Here is a 23,288-nt window from a genome sequence, read left to right on the forward strand (position 1 = left end):
TGGATGTCACTGCCGCGATGGTTACATGGGTGAGCGAGGGGCAGCGATGTGCTGTAACTGGTGCTTGGCAGGGTTCGCTGGCACACAAACTCTTTGGGGCACGGCCAGTGTTTGCTTAGAAAATACTTCCCAGGATGCTACAAGCAATAAAGAGTATGGAATATTTCCGCACCCGCATTTCTCAGCGAGGACTTGCCAGTTTCAGGGGCAGCAATTTCAAATACCCCAAAGTACGGATTTTTATAAGTTGATACTGAACTCCAACACAGCAATCATCAGCAAAGCCCCACCTGAATGAGGACAGCATCCAGGCAACGGGGGCTGGACATTTCGCCATGTGTTTCTACTGATGTTCATACCCAGCAGGGTCAACACTGGGATTTCCCCCATAGGTTTCAGAGCCAAGAAAAGGCTAGTGAAATATTTGGGGGTGGCCGGCAGTGACAGGGCAGGTTGGAAGAGAGCTGCGGGGGTACAAACCAGCCCTTGTTTGCCAGGAAGAAGAAAGTAAGATGATCCTACCTTTTTAGGAGAGAAAACACCCAAGGTGCCTCCATCTTCCCTCATGGCCACCCCCATTTCGGCCAGCAACGCTTCCCTGAAGGAGCAAGGGAAAGAAGAGCCTGTCAAAGCCCCACGAGCCCCTGGAGCTGGCACTAGACAAGCCCAGGACGGGTCCTGAGCCCATGGGTTTGCCCCACGGATCACAGCCGTAGGGCTTGCTTCAGCTCTCTCTGTGCCTCAGGAGGGTTTCTCAGAGCAGGCTAACATGGTGGGCACTGGGGTGCCCAGGGGACAGCCAGGATACGGCTGGACGGTCAAATTGCCTGGCTGCCCCCAGGAGTTGAACTGCTGCAGGCAAAGTGCAGAGGAGGGGAGATGCCTGGGGAACCCCATCCCGTCCCACCCCACCCCAACCCACCCACCTCTCCATCCGGATTGCTTCCGTCCTCCGCAGCTTCTCCTCCCATGTCTCGTTCAGCTCTGCAATGATCTTCTCCGTTTCCTGGCGAGCGTGGGGTTAGCAGGGGGTTAGCATGTCCTACGGCAGCACACCTGCCTGCTCTGCCAGGCTCTGCCCAGCATGCCACAGCGGGACACTGGTCCCAGTTTCAGGCTGGTTTAAACGAGCCGTGGCAGCATTTCACCCACGTCTTTCCATCGTCCCCATCTTCAAAGAGCGAGGCACGAAGACCAGCCTCTCCGTCCCCTTGCTGCCAGCCCGCTCCTGCGCCATGCTGAGCCGGGGGCGTCCATCCCGAGCCAGGAGAGCCCATTCCGCAGGGCAAAGGCAGCAGTCACCCCGACGGGGAGGACAGCAGCACCAGGTGGACCTTACCATGCCAAACCCCCTCCCATCTGGCAGTCCAGAACACTGGGCAGCTCTGGGTCTGTCCGCTCTGCAAGAGCACGCCTGAGCATCGCTTGCCATGAGCATCACCCATAATGGGTTTCCAGAAAATACCGAGCCCCCTCCGCAAGCCTCGGTGCAAGGATGTTGAGCTGAGCCCTCCGTCCTGCCAGGCGCCGGCCTCTTACCTTGAGCCTTTCGATCGCCTCCTCGCTGCCTGGAGCAAACATGATGCGCTCATGGAGGCTGGCGACGGAGGCAGCGCGGCTGGACAAGGCCGACAGGGAGGAAGAGGGGCTGATCCCGGCGATGGCGTTGGTCACTGTGGAGAGATTGTCATGGCGGTGACTCAGCTCTGCCCCTCTAGCATCATTATTGTTCTCAAAGTCGGACACATCTATGGGTGGGGAAGGAGGGATGGGCCAGGGAAAGACATATGGACAGGAAGAGAGAGAGAAAGAGAAAGATAGAGACAAGAAAAGCTGTTGGGAAAAAAAAAAAGAGTGGCCAGGTGCATCGAGAAGAAAGCCAGGAATTACAAGGAAAAGGCACAGGCGACAGCACAGCAGCGCAGGCAGCAGCAGGGCACGGGCACGCGCATCTCTCCCCCAGCCCGGGCAGCCCCCCAGGAGCACGGGGCTGTTTTGGGAAGCAGCGGCTAGAACAGCCCTGGAGCCTTCCCGGGCTCCCAGGGAGATGCTTTTTTGCAACACCAGATCCTGCAGCCATCAGGTCTGGGATCAACCATCCTCCCCAACAGCGTGCTGCTGCCCCTGTCATCCTCCCCCACCGACACAGCCCGGGGGGTTTTCCCTGCCCGGCTGCCGCAGATTAGCTGGATCTGGGGGCAGAGAATGAGAAGGGAAGGGGAGGAGAGGCGGTGGCCCTCCGCCCTACCAAGGGGTTGGGGGCATGGAGCAGGAGGAGCCGTGGGATCCCCTCACTGGCAGAGCCCAAGCCCCTGGCCTGCTGGAGCAGCGCCTCAGCCGGGCAGCGAGAGAAAGAGCAAAGTGAGGGCAGGGTGGCAACACGCCCATTACAGGCAGCAGCGCTTGCCTGCTGGCACCCCAAGTATCAGCTTCCACCAGACCCCGCGGCAAAGGGACCCAGGTATCAGAGATGCTCCTCCAGCCCCGAGAAGTCGCAGGGGCTCGGCGCGCTGTGCCGGAGGCGGGCAGGGCACGGGTTAGCGGGTGCAGCGCTAGTCACCCATCTCCATCCGCCCGCGTCCGGGGGAGCTGAGCCAGGAGGGGACAGGCCAGGTCCCTGCCTCCTCAGCGGGCTCGCCATAGCCTGGCTGCACTGCCTGGCCCAGGGCGGGATGGGGCGATAGTGCTTATCCACGGGCAAAAACCTCCTGGCCGTCCCCACACACCCCTCCATCAGGAGAGCACCGTGCCAGCCCGCCCAAGCACCGTGCCGGGCTCCAGTCCCGACCAGCCCCAGCGCCAGCAGAAGCAGCAGCAGCAGCAGCAGCAGCAGCAGCAGCAGCGACACGAAACATCGTGACAGCATGGAGGAAGGAATCCCCGTGGGGATCAGGCCCTCGGCACGGCGGACGGGGAGGACACTGGTCCCTCCGAGCGCTATCCCGAGCCAAGGCGCTAACCGCCACTCTGCCACTGTCCCCTTTGCCAGCTCCCCGGGGATGGCCAGCCTGCGGACAAGCGCCTCTCCATCAGCTGGGGCTGGCTACGGAAGCCCTTCCCCATGCTGCACAGGTGCCCCTGGGTGCAGCCTACGCCTCCCAAAAGCCATGAAGCAACAGAGAGTACCAGTGATGGGGAATACACACATTTGGATCCTCCCGCAGCAGGATGGGCTAAGAGAGAGAGAGAGGGCAGGGAGTGGGGGTGAGACAGAGAGAACAGAACAAGAGTGGGTTCATCTCAGTAGGATATCCGACAGCACATGGAGGAGAGGCCACGGGCGGGTGCAGCCCCGGGAACATCTTCCTGGCACCTCTGCCGGGTGCAGGATGCTGAAGATGGGAGGTGGAGGGGGAGAAGGGGAGGTCTGCTGGTTGTAAAGCAGCTCCTCCTGCTTATGGGAGTGGGCCGGGGGTTGCGAACGCGCGCACAGGGGCTAAACGGAGGCGTCCTGACCACGCTTCGGCAGCGTGATGCTGCCGCGCGGCCGGCACAGCAGGATGCAGGGCAGCTGCGGGGACGCCGGCCCCATGGGCAGGGGGGACTCCAGCCCACCTCTGCCTGGAGGCACTGCCAGAGCACTGTGTGGTACCTACTGTCAATGATGTCCCCGAGGCCCTGGGCGTAGAGAAGGTCGCGTAGGCGTGCCACCTCGTCCTTCAGCTCCCGGATGAGCTTGTTGTTGGGGTCCTCATTGATGACGGCGTTGCAGCGGATCTGCTTGGCACGGTCGGCGTACCTAGGGAAGAGCAGAGCCCTGAGCGGCGGCAGGGAGGGCAAACCTCCAGCTGCTGGGCAAGTGGGAGTGCCACCGAGCCCCTCCAGCAAGCAATCCTTTGGAGGAGCCCAGCGCCGGTACAATCCTTTGGCCTCTTGTCTGAGGTTGCAGGGTCCCCCCCCAGCACCCTCCAGCCAGGGTTGCCACAGATGTGAGGAGAGCACGTGGCAGTGCCTGGGTTTCAGAGACCACCCCTGCCCTCGCCCGCTGTGGGGGGACAAGGGTACTTCTTCCTACCTGAGGGTGCTGAGGGTCTCATCGTAGTTGATGTCGGCAGGACTGAGAGCAGCGACCATGGCCGTCCTGGAGTTGCCCCCTGCCCGGAGAGATACACCCACATCAGGGAGATGCTGGTCCCCGTGCCAACCGTCACCCTCCGCTCAGCAGCCGTGCCCGCCGCCGAGCCCACACCTCCCACCCGTGCCCTCACCCAGGTTCTCCCGCAGCAGCCAGGTCAGCACTGAGTCCCGGTAGGGGATGAAATCCGTCTTCTTCTTCTTTTTGTTCTGCGGGATGGAGAGTGGAGGGAAGGGCTGTCAGGCTGCCTGCTCTCTTCAAAAAGAAGGTGACAGCCGGTCCCCAGCCACAGCGACTCGCAGGACGATGGCTCTGCCCAGCCACCGCAACCTCGGGCAGCTCTGCTCAGCTCCACAGGTCCTGCCTGTGAAATGCCCTGCCTCGACCGGGTCGGCTGTTTAACGCTGGGTACCGAGAGCCACGGGTGAGGAGGGTGAGGAGGATGCTGAGGCCTCTGTCAGCCCCCAGGAGAAGCATGGTGTGGGTCCGGGCAGAGCCTCACCCCCAAACCACCCTGCGACCCAGTCCCAACTGCCTGTGCTAAAAAACAACCCCCCCTTCCCCAGTCCAGCCAGGGCACCTACCTTGTTCGGCCCCGAATCCTGCAAAGAAAGCGGAGAGACTGTTTAAGTGAGCTGCTCCCCTCCTCGGCACCCACCACAGCTCCCTGTCCCCCAAGCAGAAAGCGGCAGGCGCAGGTCCTCGGGGAGACAGCAGCCTCACCAGCCCACCTCGTCCCAGCCCTGGGGACAGCTTGGGATGTATCTGCCCGTCCCTCAGAGCCGGGATGCTCCATCCCTTGGAGCTGAGCCCATCCCTGCTGAGCTGAGCCCATTCCCCCACGGTGCTGCCACTTGTCTGCATTCCGGCTACCTACCATTTCGGCCAGGGCAGAGATGACTTTCCCCAGCGTGGTCAAGGACTTGTTGATGTTTGCTCCTTCCTGGTGGAGAGAGGAAAAGCCCCGATGCTCAGGCCCCATCTCAGAGCGGCGCTAAAGCCCAGTGCACCAGGAGGATGGGGAACTCCCAGTACAGGGTGGGCAAAGAGCAGCTGGTCTTACTGGGTAACCAGCACCTCCCACTTGGACTCACGGACCCCAGTGGACCTGGCACTGGGCAGCTTTCAAACAAAATCCCACCAAGGATTTTGGCAGCGTAGTGGGCAAGGAACCAGGCAAGGAAAGGAGATGTCACAGCTGGGACGAGGGGGCAGGACACGGCGTCCTCGCCGGCAGAAGGGGACCTCGCGCCAGCTCTCACCTTTAGCCTTGTGCCCTTCGCGCCAGTGGAGTCGGCTCGCTCGCTGCCTGCCAGGTCCACCAAGCTGATTTTGCTGACCTGCAGGCAGAGATGAGGCTGTCAGCCCCGGCAGGCACAGCAACCGGGCCCCGGCATGGAGCCGAGGAGGCAGCAAAGACCTCTTGCAAGGTGACACTGCTCTGAAGGCAGAGGTGGGCTCTGCGGGGTCATCCTGCCAGGATTTGGCCAGGAGCAGAGCTCACATCCTTGCAGTCAGGGCTGGAGGGCACCATCTGCCAAATATCCTGTCCAGGGGCCAGTCCCTCGAGGGACCGTGAGCCCAGCGTGTGCCTGGGACTTATCTCCATCCTGTTTCAACCCTCCACCAGGCCGCACTATCTCGTCCCAAGTGCTGTCGATAGCACATGAAGTCCTTCCCAGGTCCACGCGGGTTCCCCCGCGTTCCCCAGGCTCTGCTCTCACCTTCTCAGTGGTGATGTCTGTCTCGGCGTCGTGCCGCTTCTGCGTGAAGATGATGTTGAACACGGCGTGGGAGCGGCTGCTGGTCTCGTTCATGTTGGTGGCAGCCACTGTGCTGCGGGGAGAGGAGGACAGGGAGGTATGACACTCTGCAGGGGACACTGGAGCGGCCGGCGATGGGGCCAGGGCTCATTTCAGGACAGGGTACATGATGGGAAGGCCAGTCTGGAGGACAGGAGAGGAATCTGGGAGGAAATGTGCAGAAGTCCAGGCTTTCTCCTGCTGGCTCTAGGGCATTTTGAGAGCAGGAAGGAGGTAAGGTGAAAATAAGTGGGGGTACCCAATGCTCAGACAGGAGGGGACTGCCACCTCCAGAGCAGCCAGACTGGCAAGCAAGGAAATTAAGCAGGACCTTCTGGAGAGGTCTGAAAGCTCTCCAAATCCTGACCATCTCCTGCTCCCTCAACTCACCGGGCCTTGTTCCCAGAGTCCATGAGGTCCTGGATGTCGTTGTAGGAGGTCACGGCCAGCTTGGAAAGGTCCTCAACGTACGGGCCCATAAGGGGATGCTCCCTCACCCGCAGGTTCCCCTTGTTCTTGGGGTTCAGGAGGTCCCTCACGCGCTCACAGTATATCTCCATGTAGCTCACCTAGAGCAGAAGGCACGGGCAGGGCTAGTGGCCGGCAGGACATGGACACTCAGCCCGTCAGCAGATTCAGGCCCTGCCCGTCCTGCCCGCCCACCCCACGGATGGGACCCCCCAAAGAGGGGTCTGCACACCGGCATGGCTTGCAGAGCCAGGCTGGAGGCTGGAGCTGGACTAGGCAGGCAATGGGGTGCCTACCTCCACTGAGTAGGACATGTTGTCATTCGTCGTGTCGTTGATGCGGGAGAAGAGGTCCTCGCACAGCTGCGGAGAGAAGAGCCAGGCTGCTCAGCCCCCCACCAGAAGGATGCTCCCGCCCGGGGTGCCCACGTCACAGGGATTTCTACCTTCTCACCCCAAAAACCAGAGCCCCTGAGTGCTGGGACGGCTCCTGGGCAGGCAGCAGAACCACCCCTGCTGATATGGAGGGCTCAGCATCCCCAGAGCCCCCCCAGCGCCCTGGTGGGCCAGCACACGGCAGCTCTCAGCAAGCACAGCCGGTGGGGGCTTGGCGCTCGGACTACTGCTGCTTACAAACACTGGCCTCGTGTGGCCAGACAGTAATTCATCCAGTCTGGGAGGAGTCCGGTGTGACCCTCCTTGTCCCCCTGCCCTCCGGTGCAGCCGTCCTGGCTCGCTGCTCCGGCAGGCTGCGGTAGACTTTGGCAAAGCCTGGCCCTGCTCCCACCCTGCACCCCTCTTCCCTCCCCACTCAGCTTTTCCTTTGGGCATCTTGCTGGGATCAGCGGAACAGGCAGCTTTTCACCAGGCGGTACCTGCGGGATGATGCCTTGCTGGTCCTTCTCCTGCTTCCCCATCATGGTGTAGGATTTTCCAGCACCCGTCTGCCCGTAGGCAAAGATGCAGACGTTATAGCCTTCAAAGGCATGTTGCAACATCTCCTCGCCAATGTCCCGGTACACTTGCTTCTGAGATGCATAGTTGATGTCTGCGGGCTGCAGAGAGGAGGGGGACAAGGAGAAATTTGGCAAGGAGGTCCTCCTGCCTCTCCCCAGCCCAGCGCTCCAGGCGGGCTCAGGCCTCCCGTCGCTTACCGTGGTGTGGGACCAGTAGGAATAGTCAAAGCTGAAGCTTTTTGGTGTCTCTTTGGGCTGCTTCGGGTTCAGGATAGCTAGGGGCAAACAGATGGGAACATGAGGCCACCCGGCCACCCGTGGTACCCCGCCATCCGCAGCCCGCTCGTGAGGGGAGAAGGTGATGGGGTTCACTCCAAAACGGTCCTGGAAAGTGGGACCGGGACCCTCCAGCTCTGCAGATGGGTCTAGAGCCCCCAGACCCCAACAGTCGCAGCCGAGGAGGTGAGTGCCACGGCCGGCAGAGCCTGCACCAGCCCAGGCAGCACGGCAGAGCCTTGCCCAAACATTCTACTGGGCACGGTGCGGGGGAAACGGCTCCTTCCTGCTTCAGCACCTGCCCGTGGGAGCCTGGCACCGGCACCGGCACAGGATCACAGCCTTCCTTCACCCCACAGCTGGGGGGGGCTGTGCCTAAAGCCACACATGTTGGTGCTGTGGGGTGGGAGCAGCCACGGCCCCATCGGGGCTCCCCCAGGCCCCCTCCAGCTCCTGCCTCTCCTCCCCTGCACTTTCTTTTGGGTACCCAGCCCCGGCAGGGTGATTAATGCTTCGTGTTACACCACTGGCGGAAACAAGAGCCTGCTTTTTCCCATCCCCTGGTGAAAAGGACGTTGCCATGGAAATTGGAGACTGCATCACTTCTCTTCCTTGCTCGCCACTTTTTTTTCCCCCCGTAGAGCATTTACGATGGGTTTTTTTCTGAGACAACAGATGCGTCAGAAGAAACCCAAACCGGCGGGGTAATCAGGAGATCCAGCCATCAGCCATGTTAGGCGACATTGAAATGACCTCGAGGGCTGGTGCAGCGTAGCTCCCATGCCCCCAGCCCCCAGCTGCTCCCTGCCACTGCCGGGGACGAGGAGGCTGTACAGCACCAAGGCCGATGGAGCTCCCTCCATCGCAGCCCCAACCTGCCCTGCCCCGGGGCCGGCACTCGACCAGGGTTCGCGCCCACTCAGGATTCAAGCTGGGACCTTCCCAAGCAGCCCCAGGCATGGCGCAGCCCACTCCCCATGGGTCGGATGCCCCAGTGCGTGGCGTTATGGATACGGATGCTTTCTGCTCCAAATTCCTCCTCCATCGCCACGACAGATTCTCCCCCGGGAGGGATCCGCCACTTCTGGCCTGAGACCCGTCCATCCCCGCCCGCAAAGGCAGCGAGGCGGCAGGTGAAGGGTGGGAAGCGGGGTCAGGAGCCAGCCCTGACTGCAAAACCACAGCACGGTGCTGCTCAGATGCCCCTCGCTGTGGGCAGGAGCCCAGCAGCAGCACCAAAGAGGGGCTGGGCACTGGCTCCCTGCCTGCCTGCCCACTGGAGTCAGCGTGACTCAGATGCTCCGGATGCCTCCTGCATCCCAGGCAGACTAATTACCAAAGCCAGAGCTGCTCTCTCAGGAGAAAGGGCTGGGAAGTGACATCTCCATTGCAACTGCCCAACCCGCAGCTGCAAAAGGGGACTCGGATCTGCTGAGATCCAGACCGAAACGGCACCTGGCCTTTCTGGGCAGCGCAGGCAGCCACGGGGGCTGCCCATCCCTGCCCATGCCTGGTTGGTGTGTTGCGGGTGTGTGAGTGGCCGTTGCAAAGAGAAGCGGGCGCAGAGGCCATGCAAGAGGTCGCGTGGAGCATCTCCGATGGCTCCTGGGGTTCACCTGGCAGCTCCACCATGTCACCCGGCGCCCGGCGCTCGCTTGGGTCCGTCTCTGCCCTGCAGAGGTGACCCTCGTCAGAGAGAACGGGAGCATCACCCCCCAAAAAATGAGGCCAACGGAGGCAAAAGCAGGAGCGGGCAGGACGGGGCTGCACAAGGCAGCTGTTCTGCATCCCAGTGCCAGCCCACGCCGGGCACGGGGCGGAGGAGCAGCCGGGGACAGCGCCGAGCGGCTCCGGGCATCCCAGCTGCAGCCGCCCAGCTGGCCTGGCAGGCCGGAGACCGGGACACAGCGGAGAGGGGACCACACCGAGAGCAGCAGGTCTCCTGTCCCCAAACTGAAATGCTCTCCCCATGCCCTTTTCATTCCCATTTATTTGCCCCCGCGTGGCTGGATGCCACTGGTGGGTTTTTTCCTCTCCTGTGATCAGGCATCCCAGGGCTTTTGCCAAGCTGCTGCAAAAGATTCGTGCTCTGGACAAAGGGGTTTAAAAAAGGTGGGGGGGAAGACAGACATACAGACAAGAGGGGGAGGAGGAAAACATCTGGAGACGACCCTTGTCTTCGCCCTGAAGAGCCAGCAGCATGGCAGAGCGTAGTGAGTGGGCGAGCACTGAGCAGGATAAAACCCAGGACCCACAGGAGAGAAAATAATCGCCGTATTTCAAAACCCGTGGAGGCACGGCTCTGGCCAGAGAATATTAATGGCCTTGCAGGATGAAAGCCAGGGTCCCTTCCTCGTTGGCCTGGCAGGAGCTGCCAGGAGAGGGGCCGGGGGTGTTGGTGCTGAGGCTGGTCCCCACGGCCGCGCGGAGGGGGGGATGCCATGGGAACAAAGCGGCAGTGTTGGCGGGCGGGCAGGCAGCCGCAGCACAGCGAGCCAAGGGGGGCGGTGGCTGTAAATTTGGGGGGAGAAGGATGGCAGAGAAGGGCTGACCCCTTCCCGCCCCGGCCCCCAGCCCCTGCTGCCCCCCCTTAATGCATTAGGCAGAAGAACAACCTATCCCACCCCGGTACCTGCGGGGTCTCTGCAAATAATCCTGGGAAGGGGGAAACTTGTTCTCACTCCCCCAAACACATTTATTTTTGGCTTCTCTGTGAGGAGCCGGGGGGCCGAGAGTCCCGCTCTGCGGGGGCGGGCAGCCGGCACTACCGGCATCCTCCTGCCTTCCCCAGCTGGCAGGAGAAGCGGGCACCAGAGCCCCCCCAGTGCCTGCCCCCCGGCCGAGGGGATTAGCCGACAGTTTGTCCATTCATGGAGAAAAACCTCGCTGTCAGCAAAGGGCTGGCCGGGGCGCTGCCCCTGCTCCTGCCCGCAGCCCTGCCGGCCCCCCATGGCGTGGGCAGGGGGACGAGGGGCCTGAGGCATGGCCTGGGGCGGGTTGCAGACAGCAGGACTAGGGGCAGCAGGATGGGCACGGGCAGATCGCTCTCAGCAAACACGGCCGTGGCGGAGGTGGGGGATGCCCGATGCTTTTGACCGGGACTGGGGTGTGTGGCAGGTCCCCCCCACCCGTCAGGGCCAGAAGGGACGTCTCCCTTGCCTGCACCCAGGCCTGGGCACACGTGCAGCTCCTGCCCAGAAAGGCTTCCTCGCCACGAGGGGAGCAGCTCTGCACCCTGGGCAGACCGAGCATCCTTGTGCAACCGGGCAGGGAGAGCCCCCCCGGTACACCAGAGACCAGCAGATGCTGCCCCACAGACACCCCCCATTCCTGCTCCCCAGGCTCAGGGTGAGCACGGGACCCGGCAGGGTCACAGAGCCACCCTGCACCCTTGGGTGCCCTCCTCTCCCTCCCTCCAGGGTTGTCATGGCAGCCCAGGGGCGCGCGCCGCGGGGGTGGCTGGCGCCGGTGTTTCACCCACTGCCACCGGTGACGTGGGAAGCCCCGGACGGGCGGGCAGGCAGGCAGGGAGGGAGTTATTTTAGACACTGTCCCATCTGGAGGCTTCCAGAGCCAAAGAGGAGGGATTCGGCCACCTTTCCCACCTCGTACTTCCAGCAGGCGTTATTTAAAGAGGGGCAAATGCCGGACAGGCTCCTGACAGGACAGTCAGCCCCAAGCCCCCATGCTACATCCCCCCTCCCCAAGCACACCGTTCCCTCGGCAAACCCCACTCCTGCCCCTCCACCCTGCTGGTGTTGCGGCTCCAGGCCCCACAGCAGCAGGGATGGGTCCCGGCACGCCGCGGTGCGTGGTACCCGGCCAGGCAGTGCCGTCAGGAGCCGCATGCTGGCTGGTGCATGGCTTCCACGCTTGGGCAGGCAACCACGGGCTGGGCACCCTCAGCCCCACGTCCATGCACCAGTGTTTCCAGGCTCTTCCGATTCTTCCTCCCCCATTGCCTGCTGGGGGATGCTGCCCCGTTCACTATCACCGAAACCCAAGGGCTCGGTGCCACACAGATCCCAGTGCTGCCATTTCAACAGCAGGACTGCATTTCCCTGTGGGAAAGGTGACATCCCCCCCCAGATTCCCTCCTCCAAATGACGCCGGCTGCTACGGGCATCCGCACCAAAGATCCCGGCAGCCCAGTGCTCGCCGCTGCGGCCAGACCTTAGGCACTTCTCCCCAGGCAGCACCCAAAGCCTTCCCGAGCCCCTCTGCCCCTCACACCGGCACTCACTGGTGGTGCTTCCCGACATCTGGATAATGCATTTAGATTCCCGGCTCATCTCCCGGGAGTTGAAGGGCCGGACGCGCACCGCCACCTTCACGGATGCTCCCGCCATCGCGCCGGCCGGAGGTGGGTCCTGCTAGCGGGGAGCAGTGGCTGTCCTGCAAGGAGGGAAGAAAAGTGGGTTAGGAAAGCTCGCATCCCAATCCCCATCTCGCGGCCATGCCGGAAAAATGAACGAAAAGCCTGTGCAACGAAACCTCCGGGAACGCTGGTTTGCCTCTGCCCAAAAGCTGACATTTTGTTTCATCCCTCGATCTGCCCACGTTTTGCCTCTCCCGCCTCCCCCTTTTATCTCAGGTCAGGACCCCCTGCTCAGTTCCAGGGGACATCCCTGCCCTTACCCCAGGGCAGCATCACCCTGCAGCATCACTCAGTGGGCACCCACAGCAGGGGACAGGGCCATGTAGGCACCATCAGCATCAGCATGACCCCCGAGGAGCAGTTTTTCCATCCCGGGGTGCCAAAGGCACTGAGCAGGTAGCCCCTCACTTGCAAGCGAGCCCCCAACCCCCAGCCCATCACCCGAGCCTCCTGCCTCCGCTCCAGCCCCAGCAGAGCAGGGACTGGGCAGCAGGACCGAGTGGAGGGGGGGGAGGAAAACGATGGCATTCGTGTCGAGAAAGGAGGCGGCTGTTGAACGCAACCGCTGGTATTTGCCTCTCATTCAGCTCCCGGCAAAAGCAGATGCGCGGTGTCAGCAGGAGCAGCACCAGCCAGCAAGCCAGTGGCGATCGCACTCAGCTGAAGCTCCCAGCTCACGATCATTTTTCTACTCCTTTTGCTAATAAATTATTAATCACAAACCTCACAAGACGAAATGAACCGCTCTCTAACATCTCCCAGAGCAGCCGCTTGTCCCAGCACTGATGTCCGGGCTCTGTGCAGCCAGTCCCACCTTCCCCAAGCCCCAGTTAAGCCTCACTAGCATTGGCCAGAAAAGGATGCTGGGGTCCTTCCCTTGACCACTGGGTCAAGGTTTAACTGAGGTTTAACAGCTCCGGTTTCGTTTCCAAAGCAGGTGGGAGGAAAACCAACGTATGCTCTGCACAAAGGCAAGTATATTCATTGGCGCAGTGGAAAAATTTGCAGCCAGAAAATATTATCAGCTCGGCACTGTCTTTCAAAAACACTTCGCCTGTTTTAAAAGCGAGCCTGCATCCCTGACAGCAGGAGAAGGACAAATCTTCTCCCATTAAGAGTTCCCAAACCCTCTCCTCACTGCCCCACTGGGATGGCTCCAGAGTTCCCACCGTGCTCAGCCAGCAATCGCACCCTTAAATCCCACCAGCTCCAGAGTTCAAGCATTTGGTCTCAGGCTTTCTTGAGGGCGGATTATTTTAAGTGGGCATTTAACACCACCGTTGAGTCCCTGAGCCGGTGAGCGGGCTGCTGCATACCAACAGGCCTCTGCGTTCCCCACTCTGCTGCTTTCTCAGATGGGGAAGAAAGGAAAAATTAAACAGGACTCCTTGCCAAAGGGAACGAAAAGGCTGGTTTTCCCATGAAACAATGGGATATATTCCTGGGTGGAAGGGCTGCATCCTCACGAGGCCATCAGCTCAAGCTGCTCCACTCTGTGGCACCGCTAGCGCTCAAGGATGATGGACCCGTTGCTGGGCTAAACCCCACGCAGCACCTGACAACTGCCCACGTCAAATGCTTCCCTCTCCTCCTCCACAGCCGGGACAGCTCTCTTCCCCCTGCTTTGCAGTCTCTCCAGCTCCCAGAGCTGCAAAGAGGTGGGTCAGGTCCCCAGGCTCCCGCCTTGCGGCACAGCCCTCAGCAACAGCCACTGGCACTGGAACGGCACACCCATCAGTGACCCTACCAGCCCCGGGACCGACCGCTGCCAGCCACAGGCAGCTTCAGACCCTGCCCTCGCTCCCTCCTGCCTTTGTGCCGTTCCCATCACAGCCCCCTCCAGCCCTATCACTTCCCACGAAGAAGCTCTGGTTTCTCCTTCGTCCCACTTTTCCGGACACCTCGTCTTGCTGCGTGCCCTCCATCGGCGGCTGCTCGCCCTCCTCTGCTGGGAGGCCCCGCTCAGCCTCACACCAGTACCCCCCCAGCCCGCCCTCGCTGGCCGTGAGAAGCCCCCTCCTCGCCAGCAGAACCTTTCCTCTCTCCCTGACATCCCGATGCCCACATCCCGGCATATTCCCAGCAAGCCATCTGGCTCGCCTAGCCCAGCGGCGCGGGCTCCTCGCCCTGCCAGTATTCCCTGCTGCAGAGCCGCAAGCTCGGCTCCATTTTCTCTCTCCATCCATTTTCTTCAGCTTCCTCGGTCGGCAACGCGTCGCTTCCCTCCTGCTCCTCTGCAGCTCTCCAGTCCCATCTCTGCCACAGCAGCGCAAGGACCCCAGGCAGGGCCGTGCCCCCTTGGGGAGCGCCGGCAGCCCCCTGCCCAGCTCCTTCCCGAGCCTCTTCTCCTTCCCCTGACTCTTATTTTCCCAGCTCAGCCACGGGGAGGAATGCAGCCCGCAGCCCACAGCCCACGTAACGTGGCAGCACCACCAGCCATCACTGGCCACAGGCGCTCAGCATCCCGCAGAGAGAGGGGACACACTGCAGCAGGCAGGCTGTGGACAGGCAGGGCAGGGGCAGGCAGCCTCCCCCAGGGCAGGCAGGCGGCTCGAGCCCAGCCAGCTCGCTCTGCCTGGGGACAGTCAGCCACCGCCTGCTTAATCCGCCATCGAGAGAAATTCAATAAGCTGCTATCAGCCTTTCGCTGGGAGCGGGCCAGCACTGCGGCCCCGCTCCCCGCTCCCTCCCCGCCTCCTCCCGGGGCCACCCCACACACAAGGGAGATGGCAGAGGAGGACAGCAGAGCCCCCGGGGCCATGGTGCTGGGGGGGGCATGTCCAGGTCTGTCCCCCAACTCTGCAGGGCATCTCTTCCCCCCCTTCCTGCGCAGCCTGCTGCGCTCTGCCCATCCCTACCGGCACACCCGCCAGCCCTCTGTGATGAGTGAAAGGCCTAGACAGCGATGATTAACTGGATCAGCTAAGATTAATTGGGCAGAGATTAGCTAACGAAAGCTCTCTCAGGTCCAAGGGCTACCGACTGGCAGCCCTCCTGCCACTGTTGAGAGGTGACCAGTGGGACAGGGAGCATTGTCCCCAAGTGCCACCCACAGTGAACTCTTCCCCTAAGGATGCGGGGACATGCCGTGCTGCCCATCCCGAGTGCTGAAGGATGCCGGGGTTCAAGTGATGCTAACGTGGGACGGCATGGCCAGGATGCCCCATTCCCTGCGCCTGGCACGGGGCAGGGGCTGCCTCGCCGGGGCTGCAGGCAGCTCTGGCAGATGAAGACCTGCCTGCGCCGAGGGAAATCCAAGGTGAGTTTCTCCTTTTGTCTGCGCACATCCCCACGTCACCTCGGCAGCGAGGGCGGACGCCCCGTCTGGCTGCACCTCCCGAGCCACGGTGCTCTCAGCCACCGCCGGGCTTTGTTTTAACGAGCCCTTCCCCTTGCACCCCTCGTTGGGGCCCCCCAGCTCCGTCTGGGACTGCGGGACCCCGCCCTCCCTCTGGGGACAACGGGGACAGTGGGGGACCCTGGGGGCAGCTGGCGCGGATGACGCGGCACCATCGGCGCCTGCCAGCTGAGCCCGGCGGCTGCTCCCCGCTCGCCTCCCGCCCCGCGCAGGGCAAGGGGCTGTGACAGTGCAGTTTTCCCTGGAGCAGCACCCACGGGTGGGGAAGCAGCTGGGAGGACAGCCCTGGGCAGGGGCAGGTGCCCCCCCCATCCCCAGCTGAAATCCAGCCCCCGCTTCCCCGGTGCCGTCATGGGCACCCTGCCCTGCGCCTCCTCGCCTCCCGCCCACCCCAATGGGGGACACAGCTTCGGGGCAGTGTTTGCAGCTCCCCGAGAATTTCAACGCGGGTTAAATTTGCAAGTAGCAAATTTAAGGCTGCGGATGAGGGGTTTCGCTCACCGCTGGCCAGCTCCTTATCCCTGCTGCAAAGGCGAGTCATCTCACACTCTGCTGCCCGCTCTCTCCATCCTCTCTTCCGCACGCTAAAACCCACAGCGGGGAAAAGCTGCATGGAAAAGGCAGCAAGCTCCAGCAGGTTACCAGCATGGCTGGGCACGGAGACGGGTGGGCAGCCGGGGGTGGGAGGGGGAAACACCAGGTTCCGACCCCCCCGGGGTTTGGGGGCTGCAGCTCTGGCCACACACAGGGAGGCGGGGGGGGTGGCGGCGGCATCTGTGCCAGTGCCAGCTGCCACCTCCAGACAAAATGGAGGTCAGCAGCAGCATGCGGGGATGGCAGAGCCCACCACACCCCTGGTTGTACCCCGGCGGGGGGTCTGCTTCCCCCCCACCCCTGCCCCGTGCCACCAAGACCACCTGCCAAGGGGCTGCTCCAGGCACTGGGGCGTGGAAGGACAGCCGTGGGGTGGCAGGAGAGATGCTCAGCTGGTTCCTTGTCCTCCCCGAGCCCTGCAGCGGAGGCGTGGGACCTGAGCAGGCAGGAGACCCCGCCACACAGGGGATCTGCAGGGTCCGGGGAAGGGATGCCACCCCATGGGCGAGGAGGAGGAGGAGGAAGAGGCAGAGGAGGAAGACAATGGAGCAGGTGCAGGGCTGCTCGCTGGGAGCCAGGGTGGCCAAGCGTGGGGCTTTGCACCAGCCCCTCCGCCCAGGGACCACCCCCTCCTCCAGCCAGAAGCCATTGGCGCTGGCCCGCAGTGACATGGCGGCCCTCACCCAGCTGCCCTCAAGCACAAGGTCAGCAGCAGCAGCTTGTCCTTGCCGGGCAAGCAAGAGCCCTGGCTTTTCAGCACCTTTGCCGGCCACCCCCTGGGGCGAGAGCCCCAGCTGGGCTGCCCACAGCTCCCTCCAGCGCCGTCGTTGACTCTGAAGCGTAATGATGGCGCAAGATGGCTCAGCTTCATAGCCAGAGCCACCTGCCCCAGAGGGGAGAGCGCGGGTGGCTCTGGGATGAAAAGGGGTCCGTGTGCCCCCTCCCACGGGCTGCGGGGACAGCATCCTCCCCCTCCCCACTCTAGGCTGGTGCCGGGGCTGCAGAGGCGTCGCCCTGTCCCCGGGAAGGCCCCCCCCGGCGGGATCCTTCTGGAAGCCGGGGCGGCACCCGCCGGCTGCCGCGCTGGGGACCCGCGGGCAGCCCCCGCCCGGCCTCCCTCCCCCGCGCCTCGGGGGCCCCGCAAAATGGCCGCCGGCCGCAGCCCCCCGCCCCGCCGGGCCCCCAAAAGGGCGCGTCCCGCTTCCCCCGCCACGCCTCGCCCCCGCCGGGGCCGAGAGGGGCGGCACCGCCATCCCGGGGCAGCCCCGGGCCCCCACCCCCCCCCGCGGCCAGCGCCCGGGGACCGCGCACCGCGCTGCCGCAGCCCCGCCCGGGCGCGGCGGGGCTGCCCCGTCCCGCACGGTGCCGCCCGCCCCTACCTGTGCCCGTGCCCGTGCCCGTGCCCGTGCCCGTGCCCGTGCCCGGTTCGGCGGGGCGCAGCGCTCAGCCGTGGGCGGGGGGCGCCGGCATGAGGCCGAGCCGCGCGATGCGGTGCGGTGCGGTGCGGTGCGTGCCGGTGCCGGTGCCGGTGCGGGTGGCGGCAGCCCCGCCCCTGCGGTCCCCGCCCGCCCCGCCCCGCCCCGCGCGCTGGTTGGCCGCCGCCGCCCGGGGGAAAGGAGGGGGGGACGGGGGACCGGGAGGGCGCGAGCCGGGGATGGAGCGGTGACGTCAGCGCATCCCCCCCACCCCCGGTCCGCGCTGCGGAACCGCCGCAAGGGCGCGGGAGGGGCGGGGCCCCCCGCGTCACCCGGCAACCGTCGCCCGGCAACCGCCCCCCCACCCACCCCCCCCTCCATCCCCGGCTGCCCCGGGCGCGGTACCCCGGCCCCGCCGGCACGCTGCCCCGGGGAGAGCTGCCCCCTCCAGGGCTTCCCGCCGGCCCCAGGCCCCTTCTCCGGTCCCCAGCCGCCGGCGGCCCCGGCTGTCAGCATCCACCTCCGGCACAGAGCTTCTTCACCCCTCCGGCCTGACGAGCCGCCCGCCCCGCAGCCCCCGGGGCGGCACGGCCGGCTCCCTGTCCATCTGCGCTGGGGAATTTAGACCCAGCGCGGAAAGAAGATTACGCCTTCACCGCCAGCTGTTTGCAGCAGCGCATCTTGCCTCGCCCCTCCACACCAACCACGAGGCCACGCGTCCCCTCCCTGCCCCAGCCTTTCCCCAAGTTCCCTGGAGGCCAGGCAGCAGAAAGGTCTTCATCCACCCACCCACCCACCGCAGCGGTGGTGGGTCTCCAGCGGGTCTCTCCTGCCGGTGTTTCAGGGACTGAGCGTCCGGCAGCAATCCCAGCGGTGGTGAGTCCTCTCAGCTGGAGGAGCACATAGCTGGGGCACAGGATGAGGGGCTGGCTCAGGACCTCTCAGGACATCAGGGCTTCTTGTCCTCATTTTGGTAGATGATGACTGGGTAGCAGTCCCCAGGCTAACTGTGGTTTCCATCATCCATGCAGTGTTGCCACATCAGCTCCTAGCTCCTCTCAGAGATGGTCGTCCGGCGGCCCGGGCAGAAGTGTTCTCGCCTGGCACCGTGCCGGCCCCCTGCGCCTGCCCCAAATGCCTTCAGCACCAGCCACCGGTGCCAGCTCTGCCAGGGAGGCACTTTCCACCCCGTAACCATCATCCCCAGCCCAAAGCTTTGCTCACTGAGTGGCTCCTCTGGCCCAGGACCCGCTCCTGGACCTGCAGCAGGCAGCTCATTTGCGTTTCAGGGTATGGATGGCAGAGAACGCCCCCGAGGATGGGCATGATACAATGGACAGTGGGCACACGTGGCGGGTGACAGGCACAGCATATTGAACAGCCACGCATGGCCTGTGGCATCATCAGGACACGCTGTGATGCCCACGAGCCAGGCTGAGCCCACAGAGCACAGCTCGCTGCGGCAGGGGCTGTGGCAGGGACTGCAGCCATGTCCCACCCCATGGCTCTGCCCTTGTGCAAACCATCCCAATGGCCAGCCTCCTCCAGGCGGCTGTCACCCAGCCAGGCGTCCGTCACCCGGCCAGGCGTCCTTCTGCAAGGCAGGTCCTTGGCCAGGGAGACCTGGCCGACAGAGCTTTGTGCTGCTGGAGGAGTCGTGACCATGGCAGCTGTGCCGGGCCAGTCCCAGTGCAACCATCCCATGGCACAGGAGCTGCATGCCCAGGAGCAGTGGTCCCATCTGCGGGGATGCTGTTGGGAACCATCAACCATGGTGTCCTGGGGGCCACGGGGATGGGGTCTGCATGGGTGCTTGCCAGTCCCAGAGGCTGGCATGCCTGGGGAGCAACCCCCCTAGCACTAGCAAGGGGGGACCCCCAAAATGAGGTGGCTGAGACAGCAGGGATGGCACTGGTGGCACATTAACCAGACAAGGAGGAGGCCAGGGGCAGAGTCCAGGCTGGTGGGGGGAGCACCAAGCCCTGGGGTCAGGGTCCACAGGGACACTGGACACTGCTGGCACAGGATGCACTGCGCTGTGGTGCTGGGTGCTGCACGGGCAGCCTCCACTGCTCCTCTCCTCCAGGCTCGGCTCCTGGGGATGGCAAGGCGCGCCATGGCCACCAGCCTGCTCCGCGTCCCCCCGCCCCAGGGGCTGCTCCAGCCCCTGACCGTGCCAGAGAGGTTGCTGCTCGGGCCAGGGCCCAGCAACGTGCCCCCCCGCATCCTGGCTGCTGGCGGCCAGCAGCTCCTGGGCCACATGCACCCTGAGGTGCTACAGGTGAGCTGCCCCAGCCCAGCCTTCCTCTCCTCCCCTCCTCTCCCTCGTCCCCATGAGGGGCTGGGACAGCTCTGCCGGGGCGAGGGGGGCAATAGCGGTGCCAGTCGGTCCCCTGCCACTGCAGGTGATGGATGAGATCAAGGCGGGCATCCAGTATGCCTTCCAGACCCAGAACCGGCTGACCCTGGCCATCAGCGGCACCGGCCACTGCGCCATGGAGGCTGCCCTCCTCAACCTCCTGGAGCACGGTGACACCGCGCTGGTGGCTGTCAACGGTATCTGGGGACAACGCGCCGCCGACATCGCCAGGAGGTTGGGTACGCTGGGGAGAGCTGGATAGCACCAGTGGGGCTCAGGGGACCGGGCTTGCGGGCAGGATGCCAGAATGTGACCCCTGGCTTCCTGTCCCCATCCCGGCGGCAGTGGCCAGTGACACGGCTTCTGCAGCCGGAGAGCGCTCCAGGTTTTTCCCAGGGTGATGTCCCTCTGCTTATGGCGGTTTATGGCTTTTCCGCTGGGCAAATCCGCGGGAGGCCGGACTCCCGTGGGCGGCTGCGCTCCTGGTTCATGCATGACCAATTCCCTGGCGGAGCAGGCAGCTGCCCGGTGGGAGGCGTGCCCAAACCTCACTCTCCCTCTGCCCAAATCCCTGCCAGGAGCCAATGTCCATGAGCTGCTGAAGCCCCCGGGCGAGTACTTCGCTCCGTGGGACATCGAGGAGGTGAGTGCTGGCCGCGGTGCGGGGCAGCGGGTGTGAGCCGGCCCTGGGGGTGGTCACCTTCCCCTCTGTTTCATGCAGGGCCTGGCGCGGCACAAACCCTCGGTGCTCTTCATCACTCACGGCGAGTCCTCTACGGGAGTACTGCAGCCGCTGGAGGGGCTGGGGGAGCTGTGCCACCGGTCAGTGCACGGTGGGCACCCGCGGGGGCTGGCAGCACCCCAAGGTTGCCGTCGGGGATTGGGGCATGGGGATTTACATGCGCCGGGCTCTCCTCTGGCTCTGTCGTGCTGGAAGCGGTTGGTGCCAGCGAGACACACGGCCTTGGGGGGACCAGGATGCCAGGGCTGGAGGAAGAGGGTGGCAAGAGGAGGTGGCAGGAGGAGGTGGCAGGGACACCAGGCTGAGCTCTGTCCTCCCACAGGCATGGCTGCCTTCTGCTCGTGGATGCGGTGGCATCGCTCGGGGGAGCCCCCATCTTCATGGACCAGCAGGGTAAGAGCCACAGTGCCATCACAGACACCCCAGGGACAAGGGGGCTCACGCCTGGGCCGGGGAGGGAGGGCAGTGGGGTCAGCCCCACTGCCTGCATTTCGGACTAGCAGCACTAGAAACTGGTCCAGCTGCAGCCAGAGAGCCTGTTTGTCTCGGGGGACCGTCAGCAGTGCCAGGATGTCCCCCAAAGCTGGCCAAACACAAGCAGGACCTGCAGCGTGTGCCACCCTGTGCTTCCCACCCACCGCTTGCAGCCGGGTTGGGGGGCTCAGCGTGTCCCCACTGGGAGCTCCCGATCCCTAAGGAGCTGCTTCCCTTCTTTGGGCAGAGATCGACGTCCTATACTCGGGGTCTCAGAAAGTCCTCAACGCCCCCCCCGGCAGCGCCCCCATCTCGTTCAGCGAGCGAGCCAGGTAAGGGCAGCCCTGTCCCACCGGAGGGAAAGGCGATGGGGCTGGGGGGAGGCTGTCACCTCTCCCCGCTTTGCCAGCCAACCGCTCCAGCCCGCCTCTGGAGAGCGCACCCAGCAGCAGCTCTGCGGGGTCAGAGCTCGGCCCATCCCCAGGCAGCGACGGGCGCTGGAGCGGAGCTCAGCACTCGATTTGGGGGGGGCCCTCCCGCAGGACTGACCCTACCCTGGAACTGGCGGGGTCAAGGTCCGGCTCCTCCCCAGCACTCTGCTTCACCAGGGAGAAGATGCTGAGGAGGAAGATGCAGCCCCCGTCCTTCTACCTGGACATGGGCTGGCTGGCAAACTACTGGGGCTGCGACGGGGAGCCGCGAAGGTGAGGGCAGGCTGTCCCAGGACAGATGGCCGCAGCCGTCCCACCCACAGCCTTCTCCCCAGCTCGGGGGCTGCCTGCTCTGCAAGGCTGGGGCCCTGTCTCCCATCACCCTGTCTGCTGGTCACAAAGCGGCCCTGGGGGATTTGCATCCCCTCTGTGCTGGGTGCAGAGGAGTAAGGATGCCGCACCCCGGTTTCCCCGCACCGCGTGCTGGAGTACTGCTCTGCCGTGGGCCGGGCCGAACCCACCTGGGTGCCCCTTGGGTTTTGCAGGTACCATCACACGGCACCGATCAACAGCTTCTTCAGCCTGCGGGAAGGCTTGGCCATGCTGGCGGAGCTGGTGAGTGGCGCCGGGCAGGCAGGGGAGCACCAGCAGTGCTGGTGGGGTTTGGGGGAACGGTGGGTGCCAGGACCTTCTCCCTCCTCTCTGCCCACAGGGTCTGGAGAGCTCTTGGGAGCGCCACCGGGCCAACTGCACCCAGCTGTGCCAGGGGCTGCGTGACCTGGGGCTCGAGCTCTTCGTGAAGGAGGAGGTGGGTGCAGGGCGAGCCCACCACCGTGCTGCAGGGGCAGCATGAGGACATGGCCCTGCACGGCTGGAGACGTGCCTGGGCAGCTTTTGATGCTGGAGAAAAAACTGCCCCCCCAGCGATGCTCTCTCCTGGCAGGCTGCCGGGCTTACTGGGGACAGGGCTGCGGCCAGGAGCTGCAGATTTAACCCGGCTTCTCTCTTCCCCAGAAGGCGAGACTTCCCACCATCACCACTTTCAGGGTGCCCGAGGGCTACGACTGGAAGGACATCACAGCCTTTCTCATGGACAACCATGCCATTGAGATCGCCGGGGGCCTGGGCCCCTCAGTGGGCAAGGTGGGCAGCGTCCTCCCCTCCTGCTGCCCATGGCCGGGCACCGAACCCGGCTGCGGCCGCATCCATCAGTAGCGCACCCCACAATTAACTGGTGCTCTCCGGCTGCAAACAGCAAACACACAGCTGGATGCATCCCGTCGCCTGCAGCAATGCATAGCGGCTCCTAACCACACACAATTGCTGCGTGTAATTGAATAACCGCGCACATACTTAGCAGGGTGACACGTCTTTAGGGGAAATGCGTGTTAAATAGGAGCAAGCAGGGAGTTGTGCACATGCACTCACACCCGGCCACGCGCATGGCCGCTCCTCGCATGCCCCCTTGCTCCGCGCAGGAGCCTACGCTCTGCCGCCGGCTGCTCTGCTTGCAGGGCAACGGCGCCAGGGCATGGCCCCAAAGGTGGGCACTGCGGGGAGACACTCGCCCTTCTCCTCCCAGGTCCTGCGAATCGGCCTCATGGGCTGCAACTCGACCAGCGGCAACGTGGACCGTGTGCTGTGTGCCCTGCGAGACGCCCTCGGGCACTGCCGCCGCAGCAGGCTGTGAGCACCCCTGTAAAGCGGGGGTCCGGATGAGGCGGCGTGGTGCTCCCCCCCGCCATGCCTGGCTGAAGGCAGCTGGCAGGCAGAGGGGCTCCGCTGCCTCCCCAGGATGCTGGCAGGAAACGCTGCGACACCCAGCAACCCAAGCCAGAGCGGGAAGGAGAAGCTGGAAGAGCAGGGGATGTGGAGGTGAGGGCCGCGGCTCAGCAGACATGGGACGTGGCTCCAAACCCTTCTCCCGGTCCCCACGCAGAGTCACTCCTCACCCTGATGGC

At 64.2% G+C, this 23,288-nt stretch overlaps 2 protein-coding genes across 2 annotated transcripts in view; one reads left to right on the forward strand and one right to left on the reverse strand.

Annotated features, from left to right (window-relative positions):
- Positions 1 to 11,925, reverse strand: part of KIF1A (kinesin family member 1A) — a 33,669-nt gene extending 21,744 nt beyond the window's left edge. The window contains 15 exon segments of the mRNA XM_050902192.1: positions 523 to 598; positions 927 to 1,006; positions 1,540 to 1,673; positions 3,597 to 3,739; positions 4,016 to 4,094; positions 4,209 to 4,284; positions 4,660 to 4,677; positions 4,953 to 5,018; positions 5,338 to 5,415; positions 5,800 to 5,911; positions 6,268 to 6,446; positions 6,642 to 6,707; positions 7,220 to 7,399; positions 7,499 to 7,575; positions 11,820 to 11,925. Of these exon segments, the coding sequence (XP_050758149.1) occupies positions 523 to 598; positions 927 to 1,006; positions 1,540 to 1,673; positions 3,597 to 3,739; positions 4,016 to 4,094; positions 4,209 to 4,284; positions 4,660 to 4,677; positions 4,953 to 5,018; positions 5,338 to 5,415; positions 5,800 to 5,911; positions 6,268 to 6,446; positions 6,642 to 6,707; positions 7,220 to 7,399; positions 7,499 to 7,575; positions 11,820 to 11,925 (1,470 nt within the window).
- Positions 11,926 to 19,314: 7,389 nt separating this feature from the next.
- Positions 19,315 to 23,017, forward strand: AGXT (alanine--glyoxylate aminotransferase). Its single transcript, XM_050902799.1, has 11 exons — positions 19,315 to 19,602; positions 19,727 to 19,919; positions 20,259 to 20,323; positions 20,402 to 20,502; positions 20,745 to 20,815; positions 21,144 to 21,228; positions 21,505 to 21,600; positions 21,873 to 21,942; positions 22,040 to 22,135; positions 22,342 to 22,470; positions 22,910 to 23,017. Exons 1-11 carry the CDS (start codon positions 19,348 to 19,350, stop codon positions 23,015 to 23,017), a joined length of 1,269 nt encoding a protein of 422 aa, XP_050758756.1. The 5' UTR covers positions 19,315 to 19,347.
- The last annotated feature ends 271 nt before the right edge of the window (positions 23,018 to 23,288 follow it).

Source organism: Gymnogyps californianus, chromosome 10, assembly GCF_018139145.2.
Source record: "Gymnogyps californianus isolate 813 chromosome 10, ASM1813914v2, whole genome shotgun sequence".
In the NCBI taxonomy this organism is placed as follows: domain Eukaryota; kingdom Metazoa; phylum Chordata; class Aves; order Accipitriformes; family Cathartidae; genus Gymnogyps; species Gymnogyps californianus.